General features: G+C 49.3%; 7 protein-coding genes across 7 annotated transcripts; 6 read left to right on the top strand and 1 right to left on the bottom strand.

The window, feature by feature from the left end:
- Positions 1 to 1,381: 1,381 nt before the first annotated feature.
- BDZ99DRAFT_514474 (uncharacterized protein) lies at positions 1,382 to 2,018 on the top strand (the record flags this gene model as incomplete). The annotated part of the gene is made up of 2 exons (XM_033724878.1): positions 1,382 to 1,544; positions 1,762 to 2,018. 2 exons carry the CDS (start codon positions 1,382 to 1,384, stop codon positions 2,016 to 2,018), a joined length of 420 nt encoding a protein of 139 aa, XP_033582796.1.
- A 987-nt stretch (positions 2,019 to 3,005) lies between these two features.
- BDZ99DRAFT_432616 (uncharacterized protein) lies at positions 3,006 to 4,688 on the top strand. Its single transcript, XM_033717347.1, has one exon. The coding sequence runs from the start codon at positions 3,213 to 3,215 to the stop codon at positions 4,326 to 4,328; it is 1,116 nt and encodes a 371-aa protein (XP_033582795.1). The 5' UTR covers positions 3,006 to 3,212; the 3' UTR covers positions 4,329 to 4,688.
- A 541-nt stretch (positions 4,689 to 5,229) lies between these two features.
- Positions 5,230 to 9,216, top strand: BDZ99DRAFT_514472 (uncharacterized protein; the record flags this gene model as incomplete). The annotated part of the gene is made up of 2 exons (XM_033724877.1): positions 5,230 to 8,017; positions 8,069 to 9,216. The coding sequence occupies 2 exons, from the start codon at positions 5,230 to 5,232 to the stop codon at positions 9,214 to 9,216; spliced, it is 3,936 nt and encodes a 1,311-aa protein (XP_033582794.1).
- A 1,088-nt stretch (positions 9,217 to 10,304) lies between these two features.
- Positions 10,305 to 11,867, top strand: BDZ99DRAFT_432609 (uncharacterized protein). The gene is made up of 3 exons (XM_033717346.1): positions 10,305 to 10,577; positions 10,627 to 10,880; positions 10,938 to 11,867. Exons 1-3 carry the CDS (start codon positions 10,441 to 10,443, stop codon positions 11,516 to 11,518), a joined length of 972 nt encoding a protein of 323 aa, XP_033582793.1. The 5' UTR covers positions 10,305 to 10,440; the 3' UTR covers positions 11,519 to 11,867.
- Positions 11,868 to 12,057: 190 nt separating this feature from the next.
- BDZ99DRAFT_457782 (uncharacterized protein) lies at positions 12,058 to 13,837 on the top strand. Its single transcript, XM_033718768.1, has one exon. It carries the CDS (start codon positions 12,356 to 12,358, stop codon positions 13,400 to 13,402), a length of 1,047 nt encoding a protein of 348 aa, XP_033582792.1. The 5' UTR covers positions 12,058 to 12,355; the 3' UTR covers positions 13,403 to 13,837.
- Positions 13,838 to 16,493: 2,656 nt separating this feature from the next.
- On the top strand, positions 16,494 to 18,424 carry BDZ99DRAFT_541746 (uncharacterized protein; the record flags this gene model as incomplete). The annotated part of the gene is made up of 3 exons (XM_033726746.1): positions 16,494 to 16,929; positions 16,979 to 17,222; positions 17,422 to 18,424. The coding sequence occupies 3 exons, from the start codon at positions 16,494 to 16,496 to the stop codon at positions 18,422 to 18,424; spliced, it is 1,683 nt and encodes a 560-aa protein (XP_033582791.1).
- A 2,203-nt stretch (positions 18,425 to 20,627) lies between these two features.
- Positions 20,628 to 21,216, bottom strand: BDZ99DRAFT_457780 (uncharacterized protein). The gene is made up of 2 exons (XM_033718767.1): positions 21,119 to 21,216; positions 20,628 to 21,057 (listed from the first exon to the last, which is right to left on the bottom strand). Exon 2 carries the CDS (start codon positions 20,961 to 20,963, stop codon positions 20,673 to 20,675), a length of 291 nt encoding a protein of 96 aa, XP_033582790.1. The 5' UTR covers positions 20,964 to 21,057; positions 21,119 to 21,216; the 3' UTR covers positions 20,628 to 20,672.
- Positions 21,217 to 27,711: the final 6,495 nt, after the last annotated feature.

Here is a 27,711-nt window from a genome sequence, read left to right as displayed (position 1 = left end):
TAAGTTACTGCGAAAGAACAAATCCAGCAACTTAAGCTCTAGACGCAGTACTTAAAACAACGGCTGTCCCTCATCCTCATGTGTTCATATCTTTTCCTTGAGTACTCCGCTGGTCTTGCATGTACCTCCCAGTACCAAATTGAACCTGATAAAAATTGATGATGCAGATTCCCCCAGGTGTAAATCTGGTTGAAATTGAAGTTTATGTAAATGCCATTGTCTCAACGATTGGGCTGAGAGTTTACGGCGCCATGATAAATAACTATCTGTCTCGGATGCTTATTGTAACGTTCGCTTGACTCCTAGGTGATGGAAACTCAGTGGAAGATAGTCAGGATGGTAGAATAGTGAATTGTCTGAGATCTAGTAAACAAGCAAGAGCATATGAGGAAACCTGAGCTTTGCGCTCAGAAAACTGATTTAACGTAAACTGATTTGAATGTGGTGGTGGCGTAATTAAAATAACGGGTAGAGGAGTCTAGAGATACGAGAAGTGGACAGGGAGGCTGCTGTTCTCGTTATGCAGGTCCCAAACCATGGCGCTGTCTTTTCAACATGGCCGTTCCCTAAGCAGCATAGCTCTAGAGGGCGAGTCAGGTCGCATAGATGGGGAGGAGCCAATCATAGCAATGTGATCGGAAACTGCGCAATCCGGACCAGGAGCCTGATAACATGCGCTTTCGAACACACAATCACCACCGGAGTCAAACTTCAGCAGGACCAGGTTTTGTACACTCACCAGACCACATCAGACGGCGTCAAACGTGGAAGTGACACTGAACAGTTCAATTTAGGCCATCGGTAGCCGACTTTTGTTGAGCAATTGATTGCTAGCGGCCCGGCCTTGTGCTGTTGGCAATTGGAGTAAAAGACTGCAAAGTACATTTGCTAGAGAGATGAAGGAGCGGGTCTGACGGTCCACCTTGGAAGGTAACAAGGCACAAAGGATCGTAAGACGGGGTACCTCAGCTCCGGGGAAATGCAGGTGGCGTATGCCATGCTCGACAAGGGAGCAGCTGAGTTCGAAACAGAACGCCGACACTGATGTATATCTCGCGTGTCTTTCTCAAATGTAGACTTTAATGAAAGCTAGTTCAGGCACTCACGCCGACCCTTATGCCCTGGAGTCTTAGCTTGCTGGCCCTTCAGCATCCGCTTTGCTTGCCATTGCGTCGGGAACGAACACGAACACCTCCATTTACGCTCTTGGCAATTCCCCAAGACCAGGAAGGCGCCGAGTAAGCTGCAGGAAGACTGAAGTGATAAAGGCGCTCTGCGTCTTTGCCGTCCTATACCATGGCTTTACGATGTCTTCGAAGTTGTGGCGGTCTAGCCATTTCGATCATCTTTCTAGCCCTGGCATGCTGCGTGGTGCTACATCATGCTGCGGCATCTCCAAATCATCGGGATCCATGGAAATATGAGCGTGGAATGGCTTGCAGAAAGCATATCGTCCGGAAGGAGTGGGGAGTACCATCCGATGCTGATTCTCCCCCCAAGCGTTCCTTCAGAGGAGGAGCTGTTGCTCACGCGCCTTAGCAGGCGTATTTTTAGCAACGTTGGAAAGTCTCAGTATTTGAAGGCGGTGCAATACTCCTTGGTCAAGCCAGCCATCACTCTATACAAAACCTTTACTTACCACGTAGCGAATTGAGAATGTCTAGAAGACGTGGGTGGCGACAATATCATCATATCGAGAAACCACTCCTGGCGCATCATATTTTAATGTTTAGCAAAACTTTTGACTAATCCGAAATATAGGGCCACTTCTTGCCGTGGCATCGGTGATTTACGAGAGGAGTCTGCGAGATGAATGCGGCTACAGCGGTGCACACCCCTATTGGGATTGGACAGTTGACGCGAAGCCTGCACCAGACTGGACAAAATCGCCGGTATTCAACCCTGTGGACGGCTTCGGGGGTAATGGGCCCTTGATACCCGTCAATCAGTCGAACCCCTTCGAAGTCCAGGGCGCACCGGCGGTGGTTGCGTTGCTGATGGCATGTTTCAACACATGACGGTCCGGATGGGGCATGAAGATTCAGTGTCCGGAAACCCGCGATGCCTGTCGCGAGACTTATCGCCGTACTTTGTGGGCTGTTATCTGGGAATGAATAAACCAGGCTAACTTTGTCGCAACCAGATTTGGGATGGTTCGATAAGGTTGTAGAGGGCGGTCCTAGCTTTGATGATTCTGGTTTGCACGGTGGTGGGCACCTGGGCAGTAGCTCTCAAGAAACGCGTCTCCTACGGAGACTTGAGCTAACGGTGGCGCTATTGCAGTTACGGTGTCGGTGGTACCTGCAGCCAGATGGAAGACCTATATGCCAGGCTATCTGATCCTATATTCTGGTAAAGCTCTTGTTGCTGTTTCTACCCCCTTCTGTGAGTCCCTACTAATGCTCTGGCACCTTTTAGGACGCATCACGCGAACTTTGACCATGTGTGGTGGAGTTGGCAAGTACGGGATCTGTCCAGGCGACTTCGGGACATTTCGGGGCACATCAACCTGATGGATTATAACAATTCTGCAATACACTGGGAGGAAACGTTGCCCTCGACTTCCAAATGAGTGTTGGGGTAAATGCAAAGAATGTCAGTGTGCTTGACACGATGGACATAATGGGAGGCGTGCTGTTCTATAATTACGATAAGCTGTACGAAGGGGGGTTTGTAGGTGGAGTTGTCGTTGAAATACGCAGTACTCCGTAGTGTGGTGTTGTCTACCCGGACGGGAGTCCTACTGTGTGAGCGAGAGTGCGTCGAGCGGCGGCTCTACCGACAAAGCGCTGTGATTCGAACAATTGACTGTGATTTAGTGTTCAGTGTCCCATCTATGCGACGGTCTCGCAGCAGCACTGATGGAAAATGGGGATAGTGAAGGCTGTGATGGACCCTGGCGTCGAAGCGGGGGACGTCATCTTCGCTGAGGGCCGAAAACAGAGCGACCCCCTCTAGAAGCGTCGACAGCACCCTTCCTCCACCACCCACCGCATCGCAACACCGTACCACCGCCCTGCTACTTGCCTCCATTCTCGTGCTCGCCCGCTGTTCCGGCCGCAATCATCCGGCTTGCATTCACCAATCTCCCCGCCGCACCCCTCAAAGCCACCTGCATCACCACCGAGCCCAGGTTTCAGCAATCTGTGGCAGCACACGCATCACCACCACTGCCGCTGCGACTACGCCCGCCATTGCTGCCAGGCGCTCAAATGAGTGCCCTTCAGAATCCGCAATCCACGCCTCCGCGCGCCCCCAGCCCACGCAACTCCTCGGTCCCGCTGCTGAGCGAAACCAAGCCAGCCGACGACAGCAGCGAGCAGTCGGGGCTGCTGGCCAAGGGCAAGCGCAAGATACTCGCATTGGGGAAGAAGAAGGAGCCCGAAAAGTCTGCCCCCGGCAATGCCTCAGACATGCCTCCTCCTGCCGTCCCAGCCCTCCACGCGGATCACCTGTCGTCGGCCTCCGCCATGAGGCCAGTGTCGCCGCTCCACTCTCCTCACGACCAGAGGCCATCCCCCCGGAGCAGCCCCCGCATCTACCCTGCGAATGCAGCATCACCGAGCCGGCGGTATCGCTCCTCGTCGCCCGGACTGCATTCCCCTGCCTCGTCGCAGATATTCGAACGTAACGTGCAAGAGAACACATTAGCCGGCGAGCTGTCTCCAGCAATTCCGGCTCACATACAAACCGAGGACCACATACCGCCGGTGCTAGAGGCTTCGTCGCTGGCCATTACTGACGACCACCTGAATCCGGATGAAGTGGAGATTGTTATGCATTCGGCCCACCAGCCAGCGTCGGCATCCGTCGTTGGAGGCATGAGCGAGTCCCTCCACTCACCACTCCAAGACGACTTTTTCAACCACCAAGATGCCGACGACACGGCCTCGAACTACGGATCCCTGGACACGACCGACGTTCGCCGTCTGAGCTTCATCTCCTTTGCAGACGTCGTCCAAGCCGAGCACGCGGAGAACAACCGGGATGCAACGCATCTGATGAGTCTGTCCTCGACAGCTACTAACCGCTCGCCTTCCCCTGTGCGATCGCCCACGTCGTCCCACGGGTTCAGCGTATCTCCGCCAACAAGTGGCGCCGCGTCGGTGAAGGGGTTAGATCTGACGTCCAAGGGTGCCCGAGTCCCTGGAAGCCCGACCACTGCACAGGGTGCTCAAAGCCCGCCCCTCGGCGGAGAATTGACCATCGAGACGATGCGCCAGGCACTGAGGAAGACGGGCAGCGGCGATCTCAGTGGCGCTCGGAGTCAGCCGATGAGCGCCGTGAGCCTCGACGACAGCACGTCAGACCTGCCGCCGTTCAAATAATTCACACTCTGATGCTGCGGGGAGCTACGACTGGTATCTGGACAGGTATGCAGTTTGTGTTTTTGAGTGCATACGGGCGAGGAGTTGGGTTCTGGTAGCGAGGAGGCCGGCCACGCCTTGGGTTGACGCGGCAGGGCTTGTAGGGCGGATGCAGGAGGTCTGTTCACTGTCATTCCAATGTGTCAAGCGGCTCTCGGAGGGCAACCAGGAGTGGGCGAAGGGTGAATTCAGAGGGACGGCGCACGCGGAGGCTGGGCTGACTGCGGGTTTCCTTGTCGGTTCGGGAGTCCTTTGGACGGGCATTGTAGGTACAGTGCTGTGCACGACTGTAGGGAAGAAAGAAGCAGTTGACCGCTCCACATTGACACGCCTGCATGGGCTGAGGCGTCCAGACGGCCGGCGCTCCGACGCTCGTCGAGAGTGCATTGGGTCGAGCCGTCGGAGCTGTCTCGAGGCCGCCTAGAGTTGCTGGTTCGCTGCGAGTGCTGCGTGCCTGGCGGTGAGCCGTGAGCTGCTGTGATGAACAACTGCTCGCCCATTGATGCCGCTGGGCTGCTGCTAGACCGGCTGGCTGGCTCTGGTGGGCTGCTGGGCGGAATGTTACAGCGTGCTGCGGTGGCACCCGTGATGCCGTGGATGCTTTCTCGCCAAGTCGTCTCCGCCCCAGCCCTTCACCCTCACGCATCCCTCACCCGCTCCGCTCGCGCCTCCACCTGTGCTAGAATCAGACGCCCAGACATGCGCCGCGGTCGTCCTCCTCCCGCGTCGTTGCCATTGCGGACCCGTCCCTGCTGAGCGCATCGTCGGACGCTCGCCGGTGCCCCCGCCCTGGAAAGATCGCCAGGTCTCCCCTTCTCATCGAGCATCCAGCAGCCGAGCCTGCGGAGCATCGCCAAACCCAATGGACCCACGGCAGCGACAAAGCAGGAAGAGGAACGGCTTGCCAGACCCGTCCGACGACCCACGCGCCAACTACACGATCCGCGCCGTCACGCCCGACGACGACTCCATCCCCGAGGACGGCATCGCGAAGCAGCGCGACCCCAGAGTCGCCGTCTCGTCGCCCCAGGTCTCGCCGCGCGCCCTGCAGCGCGACAGTCCCCGGAGCTTTGTGGCCCGCTCCAACTCGAATGATGGAGAGTACTCGCTCAGAGGTCTGAGGGACTCGCACACCCGTCCACGCACCCGCACGCTGGAGGAGCGCACCACCCGCGACAAGTCGCCGCCCAACCTGTTCATGACCAGCCGCCATCGCATTGGCTCTGTGCATTCCACCGGCTCTGCAAACTTCCAGGGCCTCGAGGAAGCCGTCACGTCCATCGGCCATCCGTCGACCATCTCTGCGCCCTCGCACTCGGCCTCCCGCGCCTCCAATTCCAGCCGCAGCCGCATGGTCAAGCAGCCTCCTCGCACAACCTCGCCCGTACCCCACACTGTGACCGCAACCACTGCGCAGCCCGATTCCTGGGTCTCGCCCGTGCCCGCGTCCGATGCCCGCAAGGTCCTGAAGCTCATGAGGGCGACGTGTGGGAGGATGCAGGGCATGCTTGCGTTTCGCCGGGGAGAAAGCAATCCGTGGTCGCTGTCATACTGCTATATCAACGAGGAGTCGGGCAGCTTGGTCTACGAGCCCAAGAGCGACAATTCATACCACAGAACACTCGTCCCAGACCTGAGAGGCTGCCGCGTCAAGAGCGCATACGACGCTGAGTCATATACCGCCTTTATAGATGTTTCTCTGCACAACTCGAGTCTAGAAGTCCATCTGCGGCCGCCGACTCAGGAGGAGTTTGACTCGTGGTTCGCGGCGCTTCTGTGCTGGCAGCCAATCCGCCCCAAAGGCATCCAGAACAAAATGGCCAAACCGCAGACTCCATTGGTCCCGGAGCGGCGCCTTGTCGAAAGCCGCAGGCACTCCGAGGTATCACTACTCAAGGAGGCGCCAATTATCAAAGTTGGGAAGATGATCTACTGGGATACGAACGTGTCCTACAGCAACGTTGGGGCTTCGAAATCCGCTGCCAGGCCGCAGGCCTACAGGCTCCAAAGCCACGGATCTCGGCGGTGGAGAAGAGTGTCTTGCACATTGCGTGAGAACGGAGAGCTGAAGCTGTTTGCAGACACCGACGTAACTTTAGTTTCTGTTGTTCAGCTATCCCAGCTATCTCGCTGCGCCGTGCAGCGACTAGACCCCTCTGTGCTCGACAACGAATTCTGCATTGCTATATATCCACAGTACACCTCAATGGCCACATCCATATCATTGCTACGACCCATATTTCTCTCTCTAGAATCTCGTGTTCTATATGAAGTCTGGATTGTTCTCCTCCGAGCTTTCACCATCCCGCAGCTGTATGGTCCGAAGCAGCCAGATCTTGCGGAGGAACCTACGGTATCCCCAAATTTTACTTCGACAATGCAGGACATGTTCCGCATGGAACGTTCTCTAATGATTAAAGTAGTCGAGGCTCGGTTAATGCCTCCTTTGAGCCCTAAAGTTGCCGACTACAACGTCCCGAATAGGCCGCCATCGTCCAATACGAACAAGTCTGGAGGCTACTACGTTGAGGTTCTTCTGGACGGCGAAACAAGAGCCCGAACCATGGTCAAGAATGAGGGAAACACACCCTTCTGGCGAGAGGAGTTTGAGTTTCTCGATCTTCCAGCTGTGCTTTCTACAGCTTCACTTTTGTTGAAGAAGCGCCCGCCCAGCCAAGGCCAAAAGGAGCGAGCCCACCACGACCCTCAGCCGACATCCGAAGCATTTAGTTCGTCTGATGGCACGGGCGGATATACGGGCATCTCGTTCGATCAGACTTGTGGCAAGGTAGATGTGTACCTCGATGATCTTGGCCCAACCCAAGAGCTGGAAAAGTGGTGGCCACTCGTTAACATGTACGGCAATAGTGTTGGAGAAGTCCTCGTCAAAGTCAGCGCCGAAGAAGTGGTGATATTGATGGCTCGCGATTATCAACCCATGTCCGAGCTTCTCCATCGATTTTCTAACGGCCTCACACTTCAACTATCCCAGATGGTCCCCAACGAGCTAAAGAGACTCTCCGAGTGTCTCCTCAACATCTTTCAAGTCTCTGGCCAAGCTGGGGAGTGGATAATGGCTTTGGTGGAGGAAGAAATTGACGGGACTCTCAAGGAAACACCAGCAAGCAGACTAAGATTCAGCAGGCGATTAGGCTCCAGCGACTCGAGCGAATCCTTCGGCTCATCGAGTGATCGCGAACTGTTTGTTCGAGATCTTGGTAACTCTGCAAAATTGGAAGCCAACCTGTTGTTCCGCGGCAACACTCTATTAACCAAAGCACTAGATTTCCACATGAAGCGATTAGGCAAGGAGTATCTCGAGGAGACACTTTGTGAGAAGCTGAAGGAAATAAGCGAAAAAGACCCCGATTGTGAGGTCGACCCTAACAGGATCCACTCTCAGCATGAGCTAGATCGAAATTGGAGAAGGCTCATTAATCTCACCGAGGATCTATGGAAAGCAATATACAACTCGGTATCGCGATGTCCTCAAGAATTACGAATGATCTTCCGGCACATCCGAGCTTGTGCAGAAGACCGGTACGGCGACTTCCTCAGGACTGTGACGTATAGTAGTGTCTCTGGTTTCCTATTTCTTCGTTTCTTCTGCCCTGCGGTCCTCAATCCAAAACTCTTCGGGCTGCTAAAAGGTGAGCTCTATACCCTCCAGTTTAAGTCAATGCGTTCTAACAGAGTCGAAGATCATCCTAAACCAAAGGCGAGGCGAACACTTACATTGATTGCAAAGTCGCTGCAAGGGTTGGCTAACATGTCAACTTTCGGAGCCAAAGAACAATGGATGGAGCCAATGAACACCTTCTTATCGTCCCACCGACAGGAATTTAAATCGTACATTGATAACATTTGCTCGATCTCCTCGGCAACCTTAACCCTTTCACCAATTCCGCCCTCCTACAGCACACCCCTCGCGATCCTGCAGCGCCTTCCACCCACCTCTCGTGAAGGGTTTCCCTCCCTTCCTTATCTGATCGACCACGCGCGCAACTTCGCTGCACTCGTCGACTTGTGGCTAAATAACACCGTCTCGTCAGCCCATAACATTCAGCAGTCGGATGGCGATCTCCTGCGCTTCCACGATATCTGTACCTCGCTACACCAACGCACTGCGGATTGCCTAAACCGGGCTGAGCGTGCAGAGCGCCCATCCTCTAGTCTAAGTGTCAAATGGGAAGAACTGGTAGAGCAACTTGAAAGCTCGGCAAGTTTCGAGCCTGTAGGCCATTCAGTGAGAAAGGGCAGCATGTCAGCTCCGAACAGCCCCGATGACGATCGCCCAAGCTCGTCTAGCGCCAGCACGCCAGTGACAATGAAATCGCTTCCTGTCCGGGGTTCCAGACACCATGCCAGCTCATCGACCAGTATGCCAATGGGTTCTGCTGTTTCAATAGCCTCTGTAGCTTCGGCGACCGCAACCCCCGGAGGAAGCAGATATACGCGAAGCCTAGGAACTGCATCGGCGTCAGCGTCGGCCTCTGCATCTGCAACCGAGGAAACACCACCTGGATCCAGAGATGGATTGGGGATGTCAGCAAGCCAGTCGTTTACTGCTAACCCCAACACGCATATCAATCTCTCAGCTATTGCACCGTCTCGGTTCGCTTCTGGTACCCACAGCTCAGGAACTCGTAGTCTAGAAGGTAGCGAGGGCGCGCTCAGTGCAAGTGGGGAGGAGTACACGACCGCTCTTCCGCGGTTCGGAGAACGGGAGCGCGAACGCGCGCGAGAGAGAGAAAGAAGAGAGGGCAGAGGGATTAGAAACGTTCTTCCCGGCTTCAAGAAGAAAGGGAAGAAAGACAAGGGCGAGAAGGAGGGAGACAAGGACAGCTGACTATCGAAGGGTTGGTATGAAGGGATGGGTGCTTTGAGCGAGAAGAAATGAGCATTGACGACTACCGACCATCGATATCGCTGTCGTAGGTTGCAGACAATTAGGCCACGGACACGATACCCTCGATCGCCGTATTCGGTGTAGATGGAACGGTTGGGTATCGAGCTTCGGTATCCTGCTCTGAACACCTTTTCTTTTCGACCATATTGAAGTTGCTTAGATGGCTGCGAGTACTGAGCCCAACGATGCGCATGACCTTTACGAGGTATGAAGGTTGTCACAGACACACGCTGCCCGTCGTGGCTCGCGTAGAGAAGGTCGCTCTGCAATAGACTTGGTGGGACTTGCGACTTGAATGAAGGTTGTGGGTCCAGGACACCGTGCACGATATGAACTGCTATCTCTTCTTCTCTGCTTTCCCAAAACGGCGGCGGCTTATTCTTAGCGTTCAGCGGGGTTGGTGCAGGAGCCGGGAATTTCTTATCATGCTACTTTAGGGTCGATGTCATTTTTTGCATAGACTCACGCTTGGGTAGAATCCGGTTTAGGGATGTGCTGGAAGAACTATGGCGAAACGCTGTCGAGGAAATACTATTAGTTACAACAACACATGTTTGTGTTCAGGATCCTGTGTCGGTGTTTTTGAGGCCACAGCTCGAGAGCGATAGCTGTCTGTTAGCCACGAGAACAGTGCCCAGGCAGCTTGCTTTGATTGAGTGTCTGCGCTTGTCTGTCACTGCCTGAAATGCTTCAACAAAGCTCTATAATTCTGTATCCCGTAAAAGCATATCGTTATGAGCAGTCGGTTACACTGCTAGCCCATCTCAGCAGAGTCGCGAAAGGACCCCAATATTACGCCATGAATCACCCACCGGCCTCCACCGCGGTAGCGTGCCAGCACGGCGGGCTAGAGGGCGAGAACACGGCCGTGGCTCCGCGAAATGCTGCTTTCGGGCCGCTAGATGGCCACGACGCCCCCAAATCTGGCGCTGTGGCTGCGAGCGTGGGTCAGTGGCTTGCTTCAAGCCGAAAGAGGACGCCCAACGCATCCACTGATCGACCTCCACATCTCTCCCTTATCCAGTTCCCCTTCTTCTTCGTCGTCTTATGCTTCACGTCGCCCGTCGTCCTCACACATATTGTCGCTCGTTGCCTGCCCTTCAATGCCCACGCCTCCCAATCCACGTCTGCATGCGTTCGCCGTACCGCTACCTTCGCTGAATCATGGCCATGGCCACAGCCACGCAGTCGACCCCATCCGAGTCTCCATTCGACATCCCCCATGATGATATGGCCGCGCTCGCGGCGTCGCCCGGTTTCCAGGTGCTGCGGCACTACCTAGCCGACAAGACGGACAACAGGTACGTTTGACTCGAACTTGTCTTGTACGCCCTCCCTGACCACCCCTAGCTTCTGTGAACACCATTCTGCCTTCCCGGACACTCATCCAACCTGGATATTGCATCGCGACATTCTGCACGCACTGAATATGCCCGTATTGCAGCTGTTTAGGCGTGCGTCGGCCCTTGCCCACGCGGCACTCTGCACTCAGAAGCCCGAGGACCTTGAGCTAGCCTTCCATGGGGATGCACGCAGCGCGTTCCTCTGGCTGCAGTGCTTTGTGACGGATGAGGTGGACTGGTGTTGTACTCGCGGCTGTCCAGGTAAGACTATAATCCAGCGTTCTGCACGAACAATTGCTAATACAGCCTTCAATCCAGCCTGCGTCACCGCTGCAACCATTAGCACCGAATCACACATCCGTCTCACGGTTACTTCATCCCTCCTCTCAACTTCGCCGGCTTCGTCGCCTCCTAGTGATGCTCTTCCGAGCTCAGAGCCCGTTAGCCCCACCACTCCTTCAGGACTGTCTCTACCCCCACTACCACACATACTCCCAGCGCTACGTGAGGCCCTTGTCCAAGATCCATTTTGGGGTCCAGACTACTGGCCTTATCTTCTCTCACGCGCCAATCTTCTCTCCGCGGGTGTTCATGGCCTCATACACGAGTGTGGTGAGCTTGAAGCTCTAGTGTCGTCTCCATCGCCCAGAAGCACGGCTCCCAAGCAACGTGCTGCTCTTCTTCGAGATGGGGGGCTGCATGGAGATGGTGAAGGCACTGGTACTAAGTTGAGAAAATCCAAATTAGCAAAGCGGCAACTGAGAATGAAGGGCGAGGAGATGGAGTTGCTCCAACGCGCGGCGCTGCAGTGTTGGGGTGCTGTTGCTGTGCCTGCCGATCTCCGGAAGCAGACTCTTCGGAGAGGAGAGCGGAGGGTCAGAAGTCTGACTTGTCCTTGAAGTTCGAAGACATTTACGTGCCCTTTTGGGATCAATTTGTCCGGCACACGCACGTCGATATTTTGGACGCGCACAAGCGCTGCATTTGGGGTCAGGGAAGGTTTGTTGAAATTCTATGGATACCACAGCGAGGTGCGTCGAGCCTCTACGCTACTTTTCTCTTATGTCTCTTTTGTCAGAGGTTTGGGCAGTCTTGGATTAGACAAGATTCGCGCTTCCATATCATTAATTGAGTACATGCTTAGATACACCTCTTAAACTCGCGTCTGTCTAAATGCGTGTCAAATTGTTGCTGGGAGGTCTGTGCTTCAAAGCAGGTAAACTCCGACCAAGCCACCCCCTAATAGACCAAAGTGTGGCGCAGCCACTCAAATCGGCTGTGCTGACCACCTGGGCATGGTTAGGCAACAACACGTTGAAATGATTTATGAACACCGCGAGTCCCGTTCTACGCGGAGGCTCTTCCTTCTAAGCGCGCACAAAATGCCAAAGCGTGCCGTCTCATCTCGGTGCGCCCATCCCACCCTCACCTTCAACTCGTGCACCTATGCTGCAGAAGTTGGCTTTCGAGGTCCCACCCTACGACAGCGGGCTGCCGTAAATAGGTCAATAGGGGAAGAAAACGCTAAAGCTTCAGTAAAGAGGAAAAGGGACACTAATACCCCAACTTTGGGTGCTACATCGCTTCCCGCCCCGTTGGTATTACCAGGGGAGGACTTGGCTCTCGACCCAACCCATCCTCCACAGAGCTTCTCGGAATGGAATCGCATGAGACTCGATGAGCGGAACAGAGTTACGAAAAAACAAAAGACCATTTATGTGATTGGGCCGCCGACGATGACCCACAACGTTAATTTCGCGCAAACATGGAGCCAAGTCCAATCAGGAAGCGCGAAGAAAGAAGTTTATGTTCCTCCGCCAGATATCCGAGACGTCGTGGATTATCTCAGCGCATACTACCACGGCATGACTGTCAAGATACTCCCGCCCTCCACAGCTACGTTTACCGCCTGGGAGGATAAAAAGTCGAGAGTGGCGAGAGTGTCTGCAAAGTCGTCAAAAACGCCCCTCATCGGCCTCAAGACATCAAAAGAGATTATAGGAATTCGCACCCGGCCCTCCCTAGACAAAGCCTACGAAGCTCAATTGAATCTTGATGATCTATTGGACGCTGCGATTGCCATGCTACCATCGGATGCATTCGCGTTACTTTTCCTCGTCCAACAAGACCTCTACCAAAGTCCCGAGGACGAATTCGTGTGCGGTCTTGCTTATGGTTCCAGTCGCGTTTCTGTCGTCTCTATGGCGCGCTATCACCCTGGCCTGGATACCAGGCAAGAGGTAGAGCGCGACCATGCGTGGCCAGCTTCGCACTGTGCTGCCTACGTAGCGGACTGTTGCGATGAAGCAATGGACGACAGCAATCAGATTTCCAAACGCGGCAAGAATGAGGCTAGGAGAAAAAAGTCGCAGCAAGCTTCCGATGCCATCGATGTAGAGCAACATGCGGGCTCTCCGCTCCGAGCCGCAATCGCGGCCCATACAGCCCTTCCCCCTTTATCCAGCTCGGTGGATCCGGTCACTCTTACTGGACTTTGGCTGGGTCGCATTTGTCGCACGGCCAGCCATGAAGTTGCTCATTGCTTCGGGATTGGTCATTGTACTTATTACGCGTGCAATATGCAAGGGTCCGCATCCATTAGGGAGGACGCTCGGCAGGCACCATACCTGTGTCCTGTCGATTGGGCGAAGCTGCAGAAAGCGACCGGTGCGGATGCTGTTGAGCGTTCAAATGCACTCATCCGGTACTGCAACGAAAAGCGTGAGATACACCTTTTTGCAGCGCTGGGTTCTTGGCTAGAGAGTATAGGGTATGGTGCGTAGCTTACCTAGATAGGAAGACAAGGCTACGCAGGACATACAATTGTTGAGAATGATACGGGATTATTAGCAGTAGAGCTTGACACCCATACTCGTCGAACGAACAAGTCGTTCTAGCATTCGCGATAGAATTCGTCATGAATCAAACTGGTTTCAATATACCTTTTCGACGGTCATGCAGGTGTGCTGTCGCTACTTCGAATGCTCAAAGCCTTATGAACTGAAGAAGTCAACCGACGGGAATGGTTCTTTACAACCTAGAACGTGACGCTGGACATTGAAAAAGCGGTGCTCTCAGCAAGTCTCTGCCTGTGTATACACCTGTCTGCCACTGCTTGAAGTGCTTCAACAAATTTCCACATAGCCCAGGGTGAAGAGCTCCTATCTTGTTCAGAGTCTTAGAAATGAACTGAAGCTACCCAAGCAGTGGCATGCAGGTGCACAGTTGTTCTAGAATTATAGTGGCACCTTTTCCATGCCCCGCGTGAACGTGTTGCTATTGGGCGCTGTTGCGAAGCGGCGACGTGCTACGATTGGTCAATGATAGTCTTCCCAATTAGTAATAGTGTGCTCTCGTTCAGGTTGAGCGAAGTATTGCTGAAGGCCGTGCTACCGTCGATCTTGAGAACATGCCCGTGAGACAATGAAGAGAGGTCAAGAGAGGGATGTTTGAAAGACAGCTTTATGCCGGACTACATCATGAGCGCGATAGGAGCGCCATAGATAGTCCTCCCAATCGGGACAATGTGCTGTATGATGGATTAGAAATTGTCCCTCAGGCCCCGTAATCTGACCAGACGGACGGACCCCACGGGCGGTGCAGCTTGTCATGTCCAGCGATGAGACGAGTCGCTAGCAATGACGTTGCCTCATGCTCGAGAAGCTGTCTGAGCTGGCCATCGTCAACGGCTTGCCATCGAGACGGCCCAGCGGGGTGGCTTGATGTGTAGCCACAAGTCAGATGTGTGAGACTCGTGCCACAGGGCGCACAGTTATGGCAATTGAACCCCTACCTTGAGTCAGATACACATGTGGCTGAACCCGGCCGTGATGGGGGCTTGAGGACGCCACACCGGCAGGTCGAAACGCAATGTGGCTGGCTGACTGTGCCCACGGTGCGTACACCGGCAAAAGTTGTCGACTTTGCGGGTTTGTGAGGGTAATTCTCGCATATCAGCGTGCCCAGTGGAGGTGCCCGGTGGAGTCGTGCGTGGCTGTGCAATCTCACCAGCCACATTTCATCCCCTGACGTCCCACCAGGGGCCTGCAGTTCTCTCCACCTGCATCTTTGGACGTCACCCTCAGTACCCTGTCGCAGCCTCGCCAGACAGCAAGCATCCCACAATCCTGAAAACAGTCTTTGGTGCCGGTTCAGATAGCGGGTCTCTGGCCCCAGAGCAGCAGCAGGTGCTGCACTGGACTATAAGCTCCTGTTGGGGTCCAGAGCGAGCGGAGAAGAGAGGCCATTCAGGCGCACTCACCGTCGCGTCCCCCGACGTCCCAAACGTGCACATATGGTGGGCGCCAGATATAGTGGGAGCTCGATATGGTGGGAGCTCGATATGGTGGGCGCCGAATCCGATATGGCGGGTGAGTCTCCTGCGGGATGACTGATCGCTCGGTCGGCCAGAGAAGAAGCTTAAAAAACACTCGGGACATGACGCACACGCGCACTCGGCATCAGCGTTGCTCTCTCGCTCCCAGTCGAGTCTGTGGCTGACGGTTCCGGACTGCTCCTGTCCCGTCTCTTCGCTTTGCCAGTGGGTGCGACAGGGGTGGCTTTACTTCGTATGAGGATACAGCTAAACGAAATCAGGACAATGGTACAACAACACCACCCGGGCATCCTGAAGCCATAGTGCAATCCCCTTGCACTCCCCTCCACCTGCCCGCGGACTCCAGAGCAGCCTTGCAGCCCTGCTGCTCAGCTGGCATATGGAGCCCTATTTGCGGAAACCCGCCAGCGCCGCCGCTGGTTGGATGGCCGCGGCAATGAAGGCCACCAGTGCCCCACGGCATGCAGTCCCATCTCCAGCAAACGCCGTCTGTGCGAAGGGCCCCATGCCCTGTGCCTGTTCCCGTCGTCGTCTGGAGCGTTTGAGCGAAACTCAACGAGCACTTGCGAACGGGAACTGAAGCTGCTGCCTTTGCATTTGCACCATTCGAGCTGGGTTTGTTCACGTCGTCCGACCGCGCCCCGAACTTGAGTAATTGCTCGCTCATGCCGCCGTCCAATGGATCCCGTCTGTTGAATGCTTGCGACTCGGAGTCATGATGTTGAGTTTGGAGAGGGTGTTGCTAACTGACTTCAGCCTCGAGCACGTTCACCCTCAACCTCGCTGGGACCACACCAACACCGCGTGGGAGGTGCCGATCTTGGCTCGCAGGCTCCCCTCCCCATGGACACGGGTGTTTCCAGCTGTCTGTTGGCGACTTTTATTCTTAGATGCTCCACTGTTTTGGTGGTTGGCCGGCAAATTCGACCATGTTGCGAAACTACTCCATTGCACGCTGCATACCCATTGGCTTTGGTATCTCCCCCATGAGTCTGCCCCCTCTCACCCCACAGCAGCTGTATCAAAAATGCACATCGCAACCTAGTTCCACTCGGCCCAGTCACCTGTCAGCACTGTGGCGCCACTCCGTGGCTGATGTGGCGAGTATACATATTTGTAGAGATGCGCACTCCGTAATGGCCCTGAAGCACCTCTTTGACGTTTGTCTCCGTGTCTACTGTCTCCGGGTATAAATAACCAGTCGACCTTGCGTGATTGAAGCCAGACCGTTTCCTCTTCTCTGTGCTCTGGTCTTCCTACTAGTTTTCAAGTCATTGCTCGGAGTAGGAATTTTTTTCCATCTCAAATCCGCACCTAGAAGGACTGCATTCATACTTTTAGGTAAGCTCTCGTCGAATCTGATCTGTTGTGCCCCTCGAAAGGCTGAAGCGGCTAACAGTATATAGCCGCACAAGACCACCGACCGTTAGCGACGAGACTGTTGATCACCCTTCAACCCTGCCCAGAGGTTGCCCACTTTATTACACCACTATCGGATCTTTCCTCGAGTGTAACAACACTTGAATATTTTCAACACCATGGCTTCCGGTAGTGATCCCGATCAGCGCAGGAAGAGGTCGGGCAGAAAACGACTGCCGCCAGTCGCGCCAGGGCCTCCTCTCCAGTTCGTTACAGCAACCCATCCGGACGACTTCAAGGCGGATTCTACAATGAGAAACATTCGGTCTCACGTCATGTACAAGCACCATTCTCATGACGCACAACAAACACCTAAGTCGAGACCATCGACACCATCAAGCACAAGAAGGAAATCATCGACGCCATCAAATGACAGCAAGAGCGAATCCTCGGACTGGGCCAAGAAACCTCAATCGTCACAGTCTATTGACCCCATGGAGCTATTTGCTTTCGAATGGGGCCGAGACGGATCTCAGTTCGTGCACATGTATGTCAACAACGATAATCCTTCCGCAGTAGATCTCCACCAGAGACTCATAGCTGCTATCCTGGGCCGTAAGGAATGACTATACTCCGATATCATGCTTAGCTGACTTCTTTAAAGCCTGTAGAGACTTTGTTATTCGTACAGCTGGGCCATCCTGGATGGAATCCATCTTCAACTCGTATCTCGCTTTCCTGAGCCACGCCTGCGTGGTCTCAGTATACCAAGACGTGTCAAACCACTGTCTTGATGACAGCCCTATCACAGCATACACTAAAACCAGAGTCATTCGAGAGATCAACGAGAGGCTCCAGAACCATTCAACGCAGACAGACGACTCTACAATCATCACTATAATCCATCTGTTAGTGAGCGAAATGGGCGCTGGCGCTGAGGAAGCGTTCGATGTACACCTCGATGGGACCATACGAATTGTCGAGCAAAGGGGTGGCTTACACAGACTTGGCCTCGATGGGCTAACTGCACTCTTGCTTACTGCGTAAGAAACTCCGGCACTATCGCTCCTTATTACCAATTTCGCCCAGAAACTTATATGTTTGCAGCATTGTTATGAATCTGTCGATATTCAGAGCAAGAGTGCCAAACGGCATGTACTTGCAGTATATGTCAACTCGCTCTGAGCCCGCATCACGAGCAATACCGCTGCCTGAATCACCTATCTATTGTCCCACCAGTCACTTATTTACCAACTCACGAAGTCCTGAATGCTCCGACCACACATACGGCATTTTGTGCGACATGGTCAACCTTACGAACTTGGCGATAATGTGTACAAGCTCCAACAGTACACCCTTCCAGGGAAGTGACATGGCTTCTTATGAAACTAGCATACACCAAATTTATACTCGGCTCCTGCTAAGGCCTTCAGCAAGAGACGAAAACCTTGAGACATCACAAGACTGGATATATGAGACTTGTCGCTTGGCTTCACTCATCTACTGTCGCGCGATTGTTCACTGTGTAACAATCTCGGAATCCGCCAAGGCGATGCATGCTCACAGTCCGGGACTAGACGCAAATGTAGCTCGCGAGCTGACGCCTACGTACTCTGCGGGTACTGTCCTCGATGCTCTTGTCAGTGCCTTCGAAATGACCGATACGACCAACTGCTGGAGAACCATGCCGGGGGTATTCCTCTGGATTTGCCTTGTTGGAGGGGCTGCAGCATGGATACCAGCCGCTCATGACCTCCCCACAGTAAACCCGTCCGCCCGCGAATGGCAAAGAAAGGCGTTTGCGTCACACGCTACAAAGTGCAGCATCATGATTGCCTTCCAATACCCGAATGCGCTCCTTCAAGCCCAGCGTACTATGCTGAAGATTCAGTCCTTGGTCACAAGGCCCGTGGCATCATCGTCGTTCGATGATCCTAACTTTGGGGACAGCCAAGGCATCCATCCTCACCTGTACCTACCGCAGGAGCATAGGCATGCTCAGTGGGAACCTCCCCGCCAGTCACTTATGCTACCTCCTCAACCGCGTTCTGGTTCAGACTTGCGGTATGTAGCTGAGCGAGCACATCTTGAGGATGCCACCGACGATTGACGGTCCCACGTTTTGCCAACCGTGGACAAGAACTCCAGAGGCATCAAAGGCCTACGACTGCTTCCATTCGTTGTGATGGGTTGGATATTTGAGTGTCACTATGATTTCTACTTCTATTAGAAACATTCACTAAGCAAGCTCAATTTACAGTTATGTTATATTATACCTGTACGTTACGCTTCTCATATCAACGTCAATACGATTCAAATTCAAGTCGTTCTCTAATCTCTTTGCATACGCGATGGTCAGACTGCGGGTAAGGTTTAGATTTCAAATTTAGTCACTCGATCGGGCCGTTTCAATTCAAGTGCCATATTTTACACAAGTAATGCCATTCGTCTGACGACTCATATACTCTTCTTTCCACGTCTTCTTTAACTGAGTGACAACTCTCAACGGGCTTTCAATACGTCTCTCTTAACCTTTTCCTTTTTACACATTGCTCTTGCGTCTCCAGAACCCAACGTTTCCAGTTGGCATTAACGGGAAAACGGCTGGCTACCTACCTAGGTAGATGCGTCGACTGAGCAAGTGCTTATGGCCAAACAGATACAGCAACACTCATCATGCAGCTGTCAGTAAGCCGGCGCCGGTGTATAGTGAACTAGATCCCCAAGCATTGGTCGTATTAGTTGATATAAAGTGACTCATGGCGCGAGAGACGTAGGTCCTAAGAGCTGTGCCACGCAAGGTATGGAAATGGTGGCACTCTGATTCTAGAACAAGCTGTCTCGTGTGTACACCAATCTGCCACTGCAGATAGTTTGCGACTGCAATTCTAGGAATTTGAATGAGATAGAAACCTTTTACGTTGGGTTGCGCTGTGTGGAAACTCGTCGAAGCGCCTTAAGCAATGGCAGACAGGTCTACAAAAGACAGTGCTTGATGAGCGTGCTACTTACTTCACGCCAGCGTTCCTTAGGCACACAGCAACAACCTTTTCTCTTCTGCGATCTTTCTCAACACGAAAAGTAAAGACGCACAAGCATTTCACCTCCACCAGAATACAGTGCAAGAGCCATCTGGGCTCAGTATTCTCCTCATGCGTTCATCTTCGGGTCTCTGTTTCCGACCGAATGGATCCACCAATAAGCTGGAAAGCTGTTCTGAAAAGACGCCAACCTTTGCCCTACATATCGGAATTGGGGGGTTCAGTAGAGCCGGATCTGCAGGCTGTAACAGGGAAAATATGCTGGTTTTTACACTACCAATAGTGCGATTATGGACGCTGCGGAGCGAGTCATAGATTGGGAGTAGGGTTTTGATGTATCTTTCCGCACCTGGTTCGTAGCCGCGGCATTGTTGGAGGGTTTCTAGGCAGCCTTTGGCATAGGTAAGATCCTCCTCTATGCTCTCTTGGGTCCCATCCAACATTTTTGACACGGCGCCGAGAAGAAGCACGATGCAAGCACTAAAAGACCAATATTTAATTGGCCTGGTTAGCGCAAAGGTGAGATATTTAGGTTCCAGACTTGCATCATTAACCAACATCGCTTTGTGAACGTACCATCGACATTAATAAGGCCCATGATTCGAGCTATCTGCTGTGCTGCTATGCCACATTCTTCTCTATATTTCTGCGTTTCGTCTAGCGATAGGTCCAAGGTCCAGCAGTGGTTGTCTGTGCATGGCTGCGCCTGAGCAGCTGCAGCAAGCAACTGCCTGTACAGAAGGACGAGGGCACCAAGGTATATGATCTACAGGGTTTGTGAGCACAAGAACGACGCACTGCCGGCCGTGTCAATTGCATGTACGTGAACCATTAGGATTGCTCTCCGCTGGTGTAGAGTCGGCTCGGATGAGCCACGCGATGTCAAGGTAGAGAGCTGTAACATCAAAGGTACTTCCGAGCGCTAGACACCAAGCTTCTCAGCCAATGTCATAACGTTTCCACGAGTATTGTACTGAGGCGGGCCATAATCTTTGTCACTTCAGCTGCGATCAGTCCAATCCCGCTGGCCTGTATGTGGATAGCCTTATCTACATTAATGGGGTCGACACAAAAGACGCTCGAAATCTAAGCCTGGTTAGCGAGGGCGCTTAGCCGTGCGTTCGGAACACTTGTAGTGACATCATCATGAGTAATTTCAAACATATATCCCAGCGTGTAGGACAGCCAGCTATTTCAGATTAGTCCTCTGCGAGAAGTAAGACGCGATGTGGAGTTACCAGTCCATGAACATCAAAACCCGGAAGACTCACCAACGAGATATCTTGCGCTCATATGCTTTTCCAGCAGCGAGTAGAATCACATGGACAAAAGGAGCCGCATCGTGCGAAGGTAATCGACTTTGGCAACTACCTCCTCCAATTGTATCGTACTGGATACGTCTAATACTTGCCGAAGCTCGTCTGGAAAGTAGTCCAGATCACAATGAGAGCCCATGGCAACTATTATGAAACAATCTGCGATAGTCATGGGGTCCGGTTCCAACATAGGCCTGTACAGGCGATCTAGTAGCTCATCCGCCTGAGTGAAGGACCACATGTGTAGGAGTGAGCCGGTGCCGGTGATGAAGGCATACATGGCTCGCCGCATTATGTCTTCTGATGGAAGGTTCCTTGCATGGTATGGTTGGGCCCCCGCGGCCAACATCTCTCCGCTCAACGACGCAACCTCGCTCAAAGCAATGGTAAGGGAATCGTGGCAGTTCTTCTCATGATTGATATATGGTCACACTGACGACGCCAGAGATACTGGGCTGCCGGACAAGCTCAATGGACTTCCTTGGTGATGGTCCGAACGGCTAGAAGTCTCGAGCCGTACGCCACCGCCCCTTCCTTTCTCTGGCGTTTGCTCGGACTTGTTGCGCTTTGAAGTCTTCTAGATAGGCTTGATAGTTGCGGTAAGAGTTGGTCTTCTTTGTAATGGTCCATCTGTGCCTCGTACTCCTAGATTACACGTGCAGCCTCTCCCCCCACTTGCGTTTGCTGTCTGGAGAGAGATTCTGCCACTGTCTTCCAACTTCCTTGGCAATGTTGACGAAAGAGAGAGAGCTGACTACCAAGTCTGTCCGCAGATAGTCTGTAAATCAACGTCTGTAGAGGTAAGTTAATGGGTAGGTAGTAAGACTCAGTGAGGAACTAACAAGCCGTCTTGGGCTTTTTCGGTGCCTTGCTGTCCGGCCTAGGAGGCCTGCGATATTTACGTTTGCCTTCTCGCGCTCTCGCGGTGGATCTCTGCGCGGGGCCAGACTCCAGGGCGGACGAGGTGTCGCTTCCAGTGACGAGTTTGGGCTCCAAAGGGAGCGACGTGTGAAGGTACAAAGGTAGCGATCTCGCGCTGCAAGGCACGTCTGTGGCAAAGCTTGAAAGCGAGTTGCTGCAGGTCCTTTTCTGAAATGTCTAGCACTCTCTCCCGCGTCTCGAAGCCGTTCTCATGCATCGCGTTGTAGTAATGCTGGAGCCCCAGGCGCTCGAGGATATCGATCAGGTCGGCCATGGTCAATCACAGGGGCTGGGCGAGGCTGCGAGCGCACGCTTTGGCGAGACGAGCATTATTCTGGCAGTGCGGTATGTATGTACATACGCATGGGTCTATGCTAGCAGTATGGGGGAGCCTCGATGATTGCTCGTGCCAGACATCGACTTTGCCAGCTTGGCGCCGAAAGGCAGAAAAAAGATCCGCGACGCCTGCTGTTTGGTGTCGAAGGGGAACTCTATGATAAAGGCAGCAAGACCTATTGCGAGCGTCCTTTAACGCAGAAGAAGAGGAAAAACCACCCACAAAACCCTAAGGATTTAAAATGGCTCGCAGGCTATGGTGCCTGGATGGAAGCGAAAGACGGGGTGCGCGTTCCGCGAGCGATGCAACGGCGCTCGGCCTATCGACAGATGGAAATCTCAAAACTAGCCCAACGGGTGCTACGCCATCTGGGCAGCTTCTCCTCGAAGAATTCCGCCTCATGAAACGGGCCTTGCCAGCGAGCTGAGGCTAAGGCATGCTGATACATAAAGAATGCCTGAACACGCCGCCTCGATCCGTGCTTGCATAATAGACTGCTCCCCGCATCCTGACACGCTGCTGGGCCCCTTACGAATCTAACCAGTGCCCTTTCCTATGTAGATGTTGCTAGAGACATTTCCTGTGTTTAGTATAATCAACCAGCCACATTTCCAGCTACTTACTAGGAGCTTGCCAGCACCTAGCTATAATATAGTTCTAGTTAATAAAGGCTAGTAAAAGAAGTATTAGTATATAAGCTCTATATTAGAATAAAGGGCTACTATTATAGAAAAGACTTACTATTAATACCTAGAAGTTTAAACTTAGCAGCTCTATAAATATATGCTATATATACTAGTATTTACTTATTCTTTCTATAGAAAAATAAAAAGATATAATTTTAATAGTATAAACTATTAACTATATATATCTTTAAATATAGCAATACTAAATATTAGATTAATAACTAAAATAAGAGTTTTTCTTTACTATTACCTACTTTTATAAATTTTAACTTAATATTACTATATTATTATTATTATTATTAGGTTCTATTAGTCTAATTTAGCTCCTATTAAGGTTTATACAGCAGTGCTATATAGGTTTATTTATAAGGGGAAACCGTTTACTTTATAGTAGTTAGGTAAAAACCTTATTTTCTATAGTATATAACGCCTTATATTTCTTCTTATTCCTATATAGCTATAGGAAACACGTAGCAGCTCTATAAGTATTACTATAGAGTAAGCTATTTTAATATATTTTCTAGGATTAATCCGGTATTTATAGGGCCTAGGTTTTAGGGTTATATAGTATCTAAATATATTAGTAAGGTCTAAGGTTTACTTTAGAGCACGCGTGCTATTACTATACCTATATACCCTTTTTCTAAAAGAAAAGACACTAAATTAAAAAATAATAGGAAATTAGAAAAGGTTGCCCTATTATACGCGTGCCTAGTAGCTATATAACTTAGGTAGGTTTTTTAGGGATTAGGTAGTATATATATATATATATAGGTGTATAGATATAGGGTAGGTATTATATATAGCTATACTTTAAAAAAAAGAATAGAAATAAATAATTTAGGCTTATTCTATTTTTAGGGTATAGCTATTTAAATTAGTTAGGCTATATAGCTAGCTTTTCTATTGCTATTTCTTTAGCTATAGAAAGGTAGAGTAGAAGGTCTATTTAGTACAGGAACTATTATAAAACAGCCTTATTTCCCTTATAGTTTTTATATAGCTATATATATATTCTTATTCTAGCTTTTAAAAATATATTACCTCTACTATTATAGTATTATTTATAGTATATATTTATAAAAGTATACTAGTATAGGGTAATTAGGTACTTTTATATAGTGCAGGTATATATTAAGCCCTATATATTCTATTTATAAAAGTATAATAATTAAGCTTTTAGCTTTAGTAAGCTTATAGTATTTAGGTACCTAATTTTTATTCTATTTTATATTAAGAGCTAGTATAGAAAAGCCCCTTTATTTCTTTCTATAGGCCTTCTATTTATTTCTCTACCTTTTTTTATATACTTTTTATATTACTTTTATTTTAAAAGCTTATATTTAGGTATTTTCCTAGGCTTATAGTATTTTCTAATAGTATTTCTAATAGTATAGTATATAGTTTTAATATATTTTTTAGCCTGGCCTATATATATACAGTCTATATATACTACTATAAGTTCTTCTAGCTTAAGCCTTAGAAAAAGGTAAAAGGTTTTATACTTAAGTATTTTAATATTTATTAGTTTATACACCTCTATAATAGTATAAAGGTAGTAGTTCTAGGCTATTTTAAGTTATTTAATTTTTACTTTACTAATTTATTCCTTTATACCTAGTATTAGAAACCAGGTAGTACACCTATATATAAGAACCGGCCTAATAACTGCTAAATATATATACTATGCTTTTTAGAAGCTTACGCCCTATATTAATACTATTAGCTATATAAAAGCCCCTATCTATACTATAACCTTTTCCTTTATAATATATATACACGGGCCCTATTTAAGTTTAGAGTCTAGGTAGACTCTAAGTATATAAAGCTTTATAATTAGACCCTCTATAAAGCTCTAAATATTTACTATAGCTTTTATACTTACTGCGTTTAAACAGCGCCTTATAAAGTGTATAAAGTAGTACTTATCTAGGGTAAATACTATACTATACTTTTTCGCCCACTTTATACACTGTATATACGTACTTTTAATTACCCTATAGTTTTCTTCTATACTTCTGCTAAATATAAGGATATTAGTATTATCTATAAGCCTATAGGTTATTATATTATCTTTTTATAGTATTAGTAGAAGCATGCTTATAAAGAATAAAAAGAGGATTAGTAAAAGTAAAAAATTTTATAGTATACCTATATTAACAGGAATAGTCTTAGCAATATATTTTCTAATAAAGAGTTTTATAGTTTAGTTCTATAGGAACAACTTTATAAATTAGACTATCTATTCCGGTATATATTAGACCTAGAAGTTATATATTATTCTTTTATAAAATACTCTATTAAATGCCCCTAAAATATCTAGGCTAAGGAGGAAGGCTATAAGGTAAAAGTTACCCTTTTATATAGTTTATATTTATTCTATAAAAAGCTCTAGTACTGTCTATATAGATTATTTAGGCCTTACACCTACTTAGCTTAGTAAAAGTATACCTTTCTTCTCTGCTATTTTAAATAGTTTTTATGCTATTATATTTAAGCAACTTATCTACTATTTCTAGTAATATAATTGGCCTATATAACTTTACTATATTATAGAACGCTTTCTAAGGCTTATATAGCACTATAGTAATTAATTTCTTATACAGCTATAGGTAGTGCCCTATACACACGCACCTAGTAAAGAACCTAGCTAGTATTAGTACTAGCTATATCTTGCATTTCTTAAGGATTCTGTTAGTTATCTTTATAATACCCGGGGCCTTATCCAGGGCTATTCCTATTAGCGCGGAGAGGATATTTTCCACTATAATATTTTATAAGGACTTATACAGCTTTAGGTATTAGTATTTTTTAAGGTTAGAAAGGTCTACCTTTATAGAGGGTGGAAAGAACTGTTCTATAAGTATTTAGGCCTTAGTTTTATTATCTGTATAGAGCGTTGCGTTGTTAGGCTATGAAAAAAGAGGGGAATTAAGGCGGTGGCCGTAGTTCCTTTCTAATAGTTCTGCCCTATTTGGCTAGCTTCTATACGCCTTTTAGATCCGATATAATCTTATCTACTGCGCAACACTATGCTTTTATACTCTCTTTGCGTATAGCCCTTTTCTTCCTATTGCACTATACTCTGTACAAAATACAGTCTTCTACTGTTCTTAACAAGCGCTAGGTTCTATAGGCCCGCCTTATTTCCCGCACTTCTTTAGTGCACTCTGTTAACCACGCAGGTAATGCTTGTTTTAACAGCTTTGCAAGTGGTATAGTGTTGTCTATTATGGCCTATATACACTTATATAGGCGGTGTGTAAAGTTATTAAGGTTATCCTCCGTCTCCTGCAGGCTGTTCCAAGTTTCCAGCTTGTCTAGCTGCACTGCAAGGTTTTCTTATACTTCTTTCCATGCTATATCCTTCCACAGCCTACGCTGCGGGGGTTCGGCTGCCTTTGGTGGTGAGACGTCAAACTCTGTGTATATAGGCCGGTGATCGGAGTCGTAGTTCTATTCCTCTCGTACCGTGGAGGAAATTGTTCGTTCTGTTAGCCACTCTGTTGTGAACGTGAGGTCAATTGTAGACCACGATGTTCCTCTTGCCCATGTTTCTAGCCCTTCTTCTGTGGCTAGGTCCATGCCTGCTTCGCGCGTGATGCGGAGGAGCTCTTCCGCTTGCTTCTTAATTTGCACTACTTGAACTCCTCCCTATAGCGGATGGTGTAGGTTTATTATTAGAACAAGAATAAGCGATATATTTCTTTGTTCTATTATCTATGTATATACATAGATACAAATCTATTTATAGATTCTTTGTTCCTTTGTTCTAATAAAGAACCCTTTATTGTTCTTTGTTCTAACAAAGAACTCTTTGTCCTAATAAAGGACTTGTTGTATATAAAGAGGCTTTGTCTTATTAAAGAGACGTTAACTCTTTATTACAACAAAGACTACGTTCTAATAAAGAACGACTGAGGTATATTAAGACCGCTGCCTCGCTCCTTAAACTTAATCTTAACAAGTCTATATACTAATCAGTAATACAACACCTATTTAAACCTTTACCATTTCACCACGTGCCTCATATACCTTTACATTCATGTCTCCAACAAGAATATGTTCCGCTTCGGTATTGTTCAGCAGTGGGGGTAGTTCCTGTATAATACTGTTGGGGCTCGGGTTGTAGATATTATGAATATGGATCCTCTCTCCCCCTGCGCAGAGGGAGATGGTGTTAAGATCTGGTAAGTGGTGTACAACCGACCACTCGTTAATGTCTAGTTGCTTATTAACGTATATGCAGGCTCTTGTATATTCCTCTCCTGCGTGCAGCAGGTGGTATAACTTTGTTGTATGCACTGTATGCCCCTGCCCGCGAGGGTTCCTCCACGGTTCTTGTATAGCTAGTACCATAGGTTGCGGGAGGGCAATATTATATAGATAAAATAGTATATTTAGCACCTAACTTAAATATAGTTCTAAATATAGTTCTATCTATTTATCTATCTATTTATCTAAGTTTAGATTAGATTTAAAGTAAAAAGAGTAGAAAATATACTATTACCCCTTTTTTTAATTAAAGCAAATCTTTAATTATATTTAACTTAAGGGGTTAAGCCTATATATGCTATAGAAGAGGTCTGTATATAACTAGTATATTCTATAAGTTATATACCTAAGAGCATTAGATTAATAACTTTAATATTTTCTATATATATACTTTTTTTGCTATATATACTATTTTGCCTTAAGATGAACTTTTAAGTTGGAAATATAACTTCTGTAACTTAATCTACTACGTTTTATTTGTACCTAAAGTTATAACTATACCACTCTTTACCCGCTACTATATAGCTATATATACTGCTTTATATATGCTTTATATACGGCTAATATAAATCAGAGAGGCTGCACGTATAACTTCACGTGCGGCTGCATGTAACAGAAGGGTTGAAGCTCAGGAGGAAGAGCCTCCACTCTATCCACTCCAGCCAACTACAAGATTCAATTAGGAGGGACGTCTTGTAAAAAGAGGGCATAGTTTGTTTAACGCTGGCGGCATAGAAAGTAGCTAAATTAGATAAAAACTAGTATGCCAAAATTCTATTTCGCCATAGGGCATATTCAAACAGCCATTTACACTCGTTTCT

The sequence above is a fragment of the Mytilinidion resinicola genome (assembly GCF_010093595.1).
Source record: "Mytilinidion resinicola strain CBS 304.34 unplaced genomic scaffold BDZ99scaffold_2, whole genome shotgun sequence".
NCBI lineage: Eukaryota > Fungi > Ascomycota > Dothideomycetes > Mytilinidiales > Mytilinidiaceae > Mytilinidion > Mytilinidion resinicola.
Note: the sequence above shows the minus strand (reverse complement) of the source record. Positions and strands in the feature narration are given on the sequence as shown.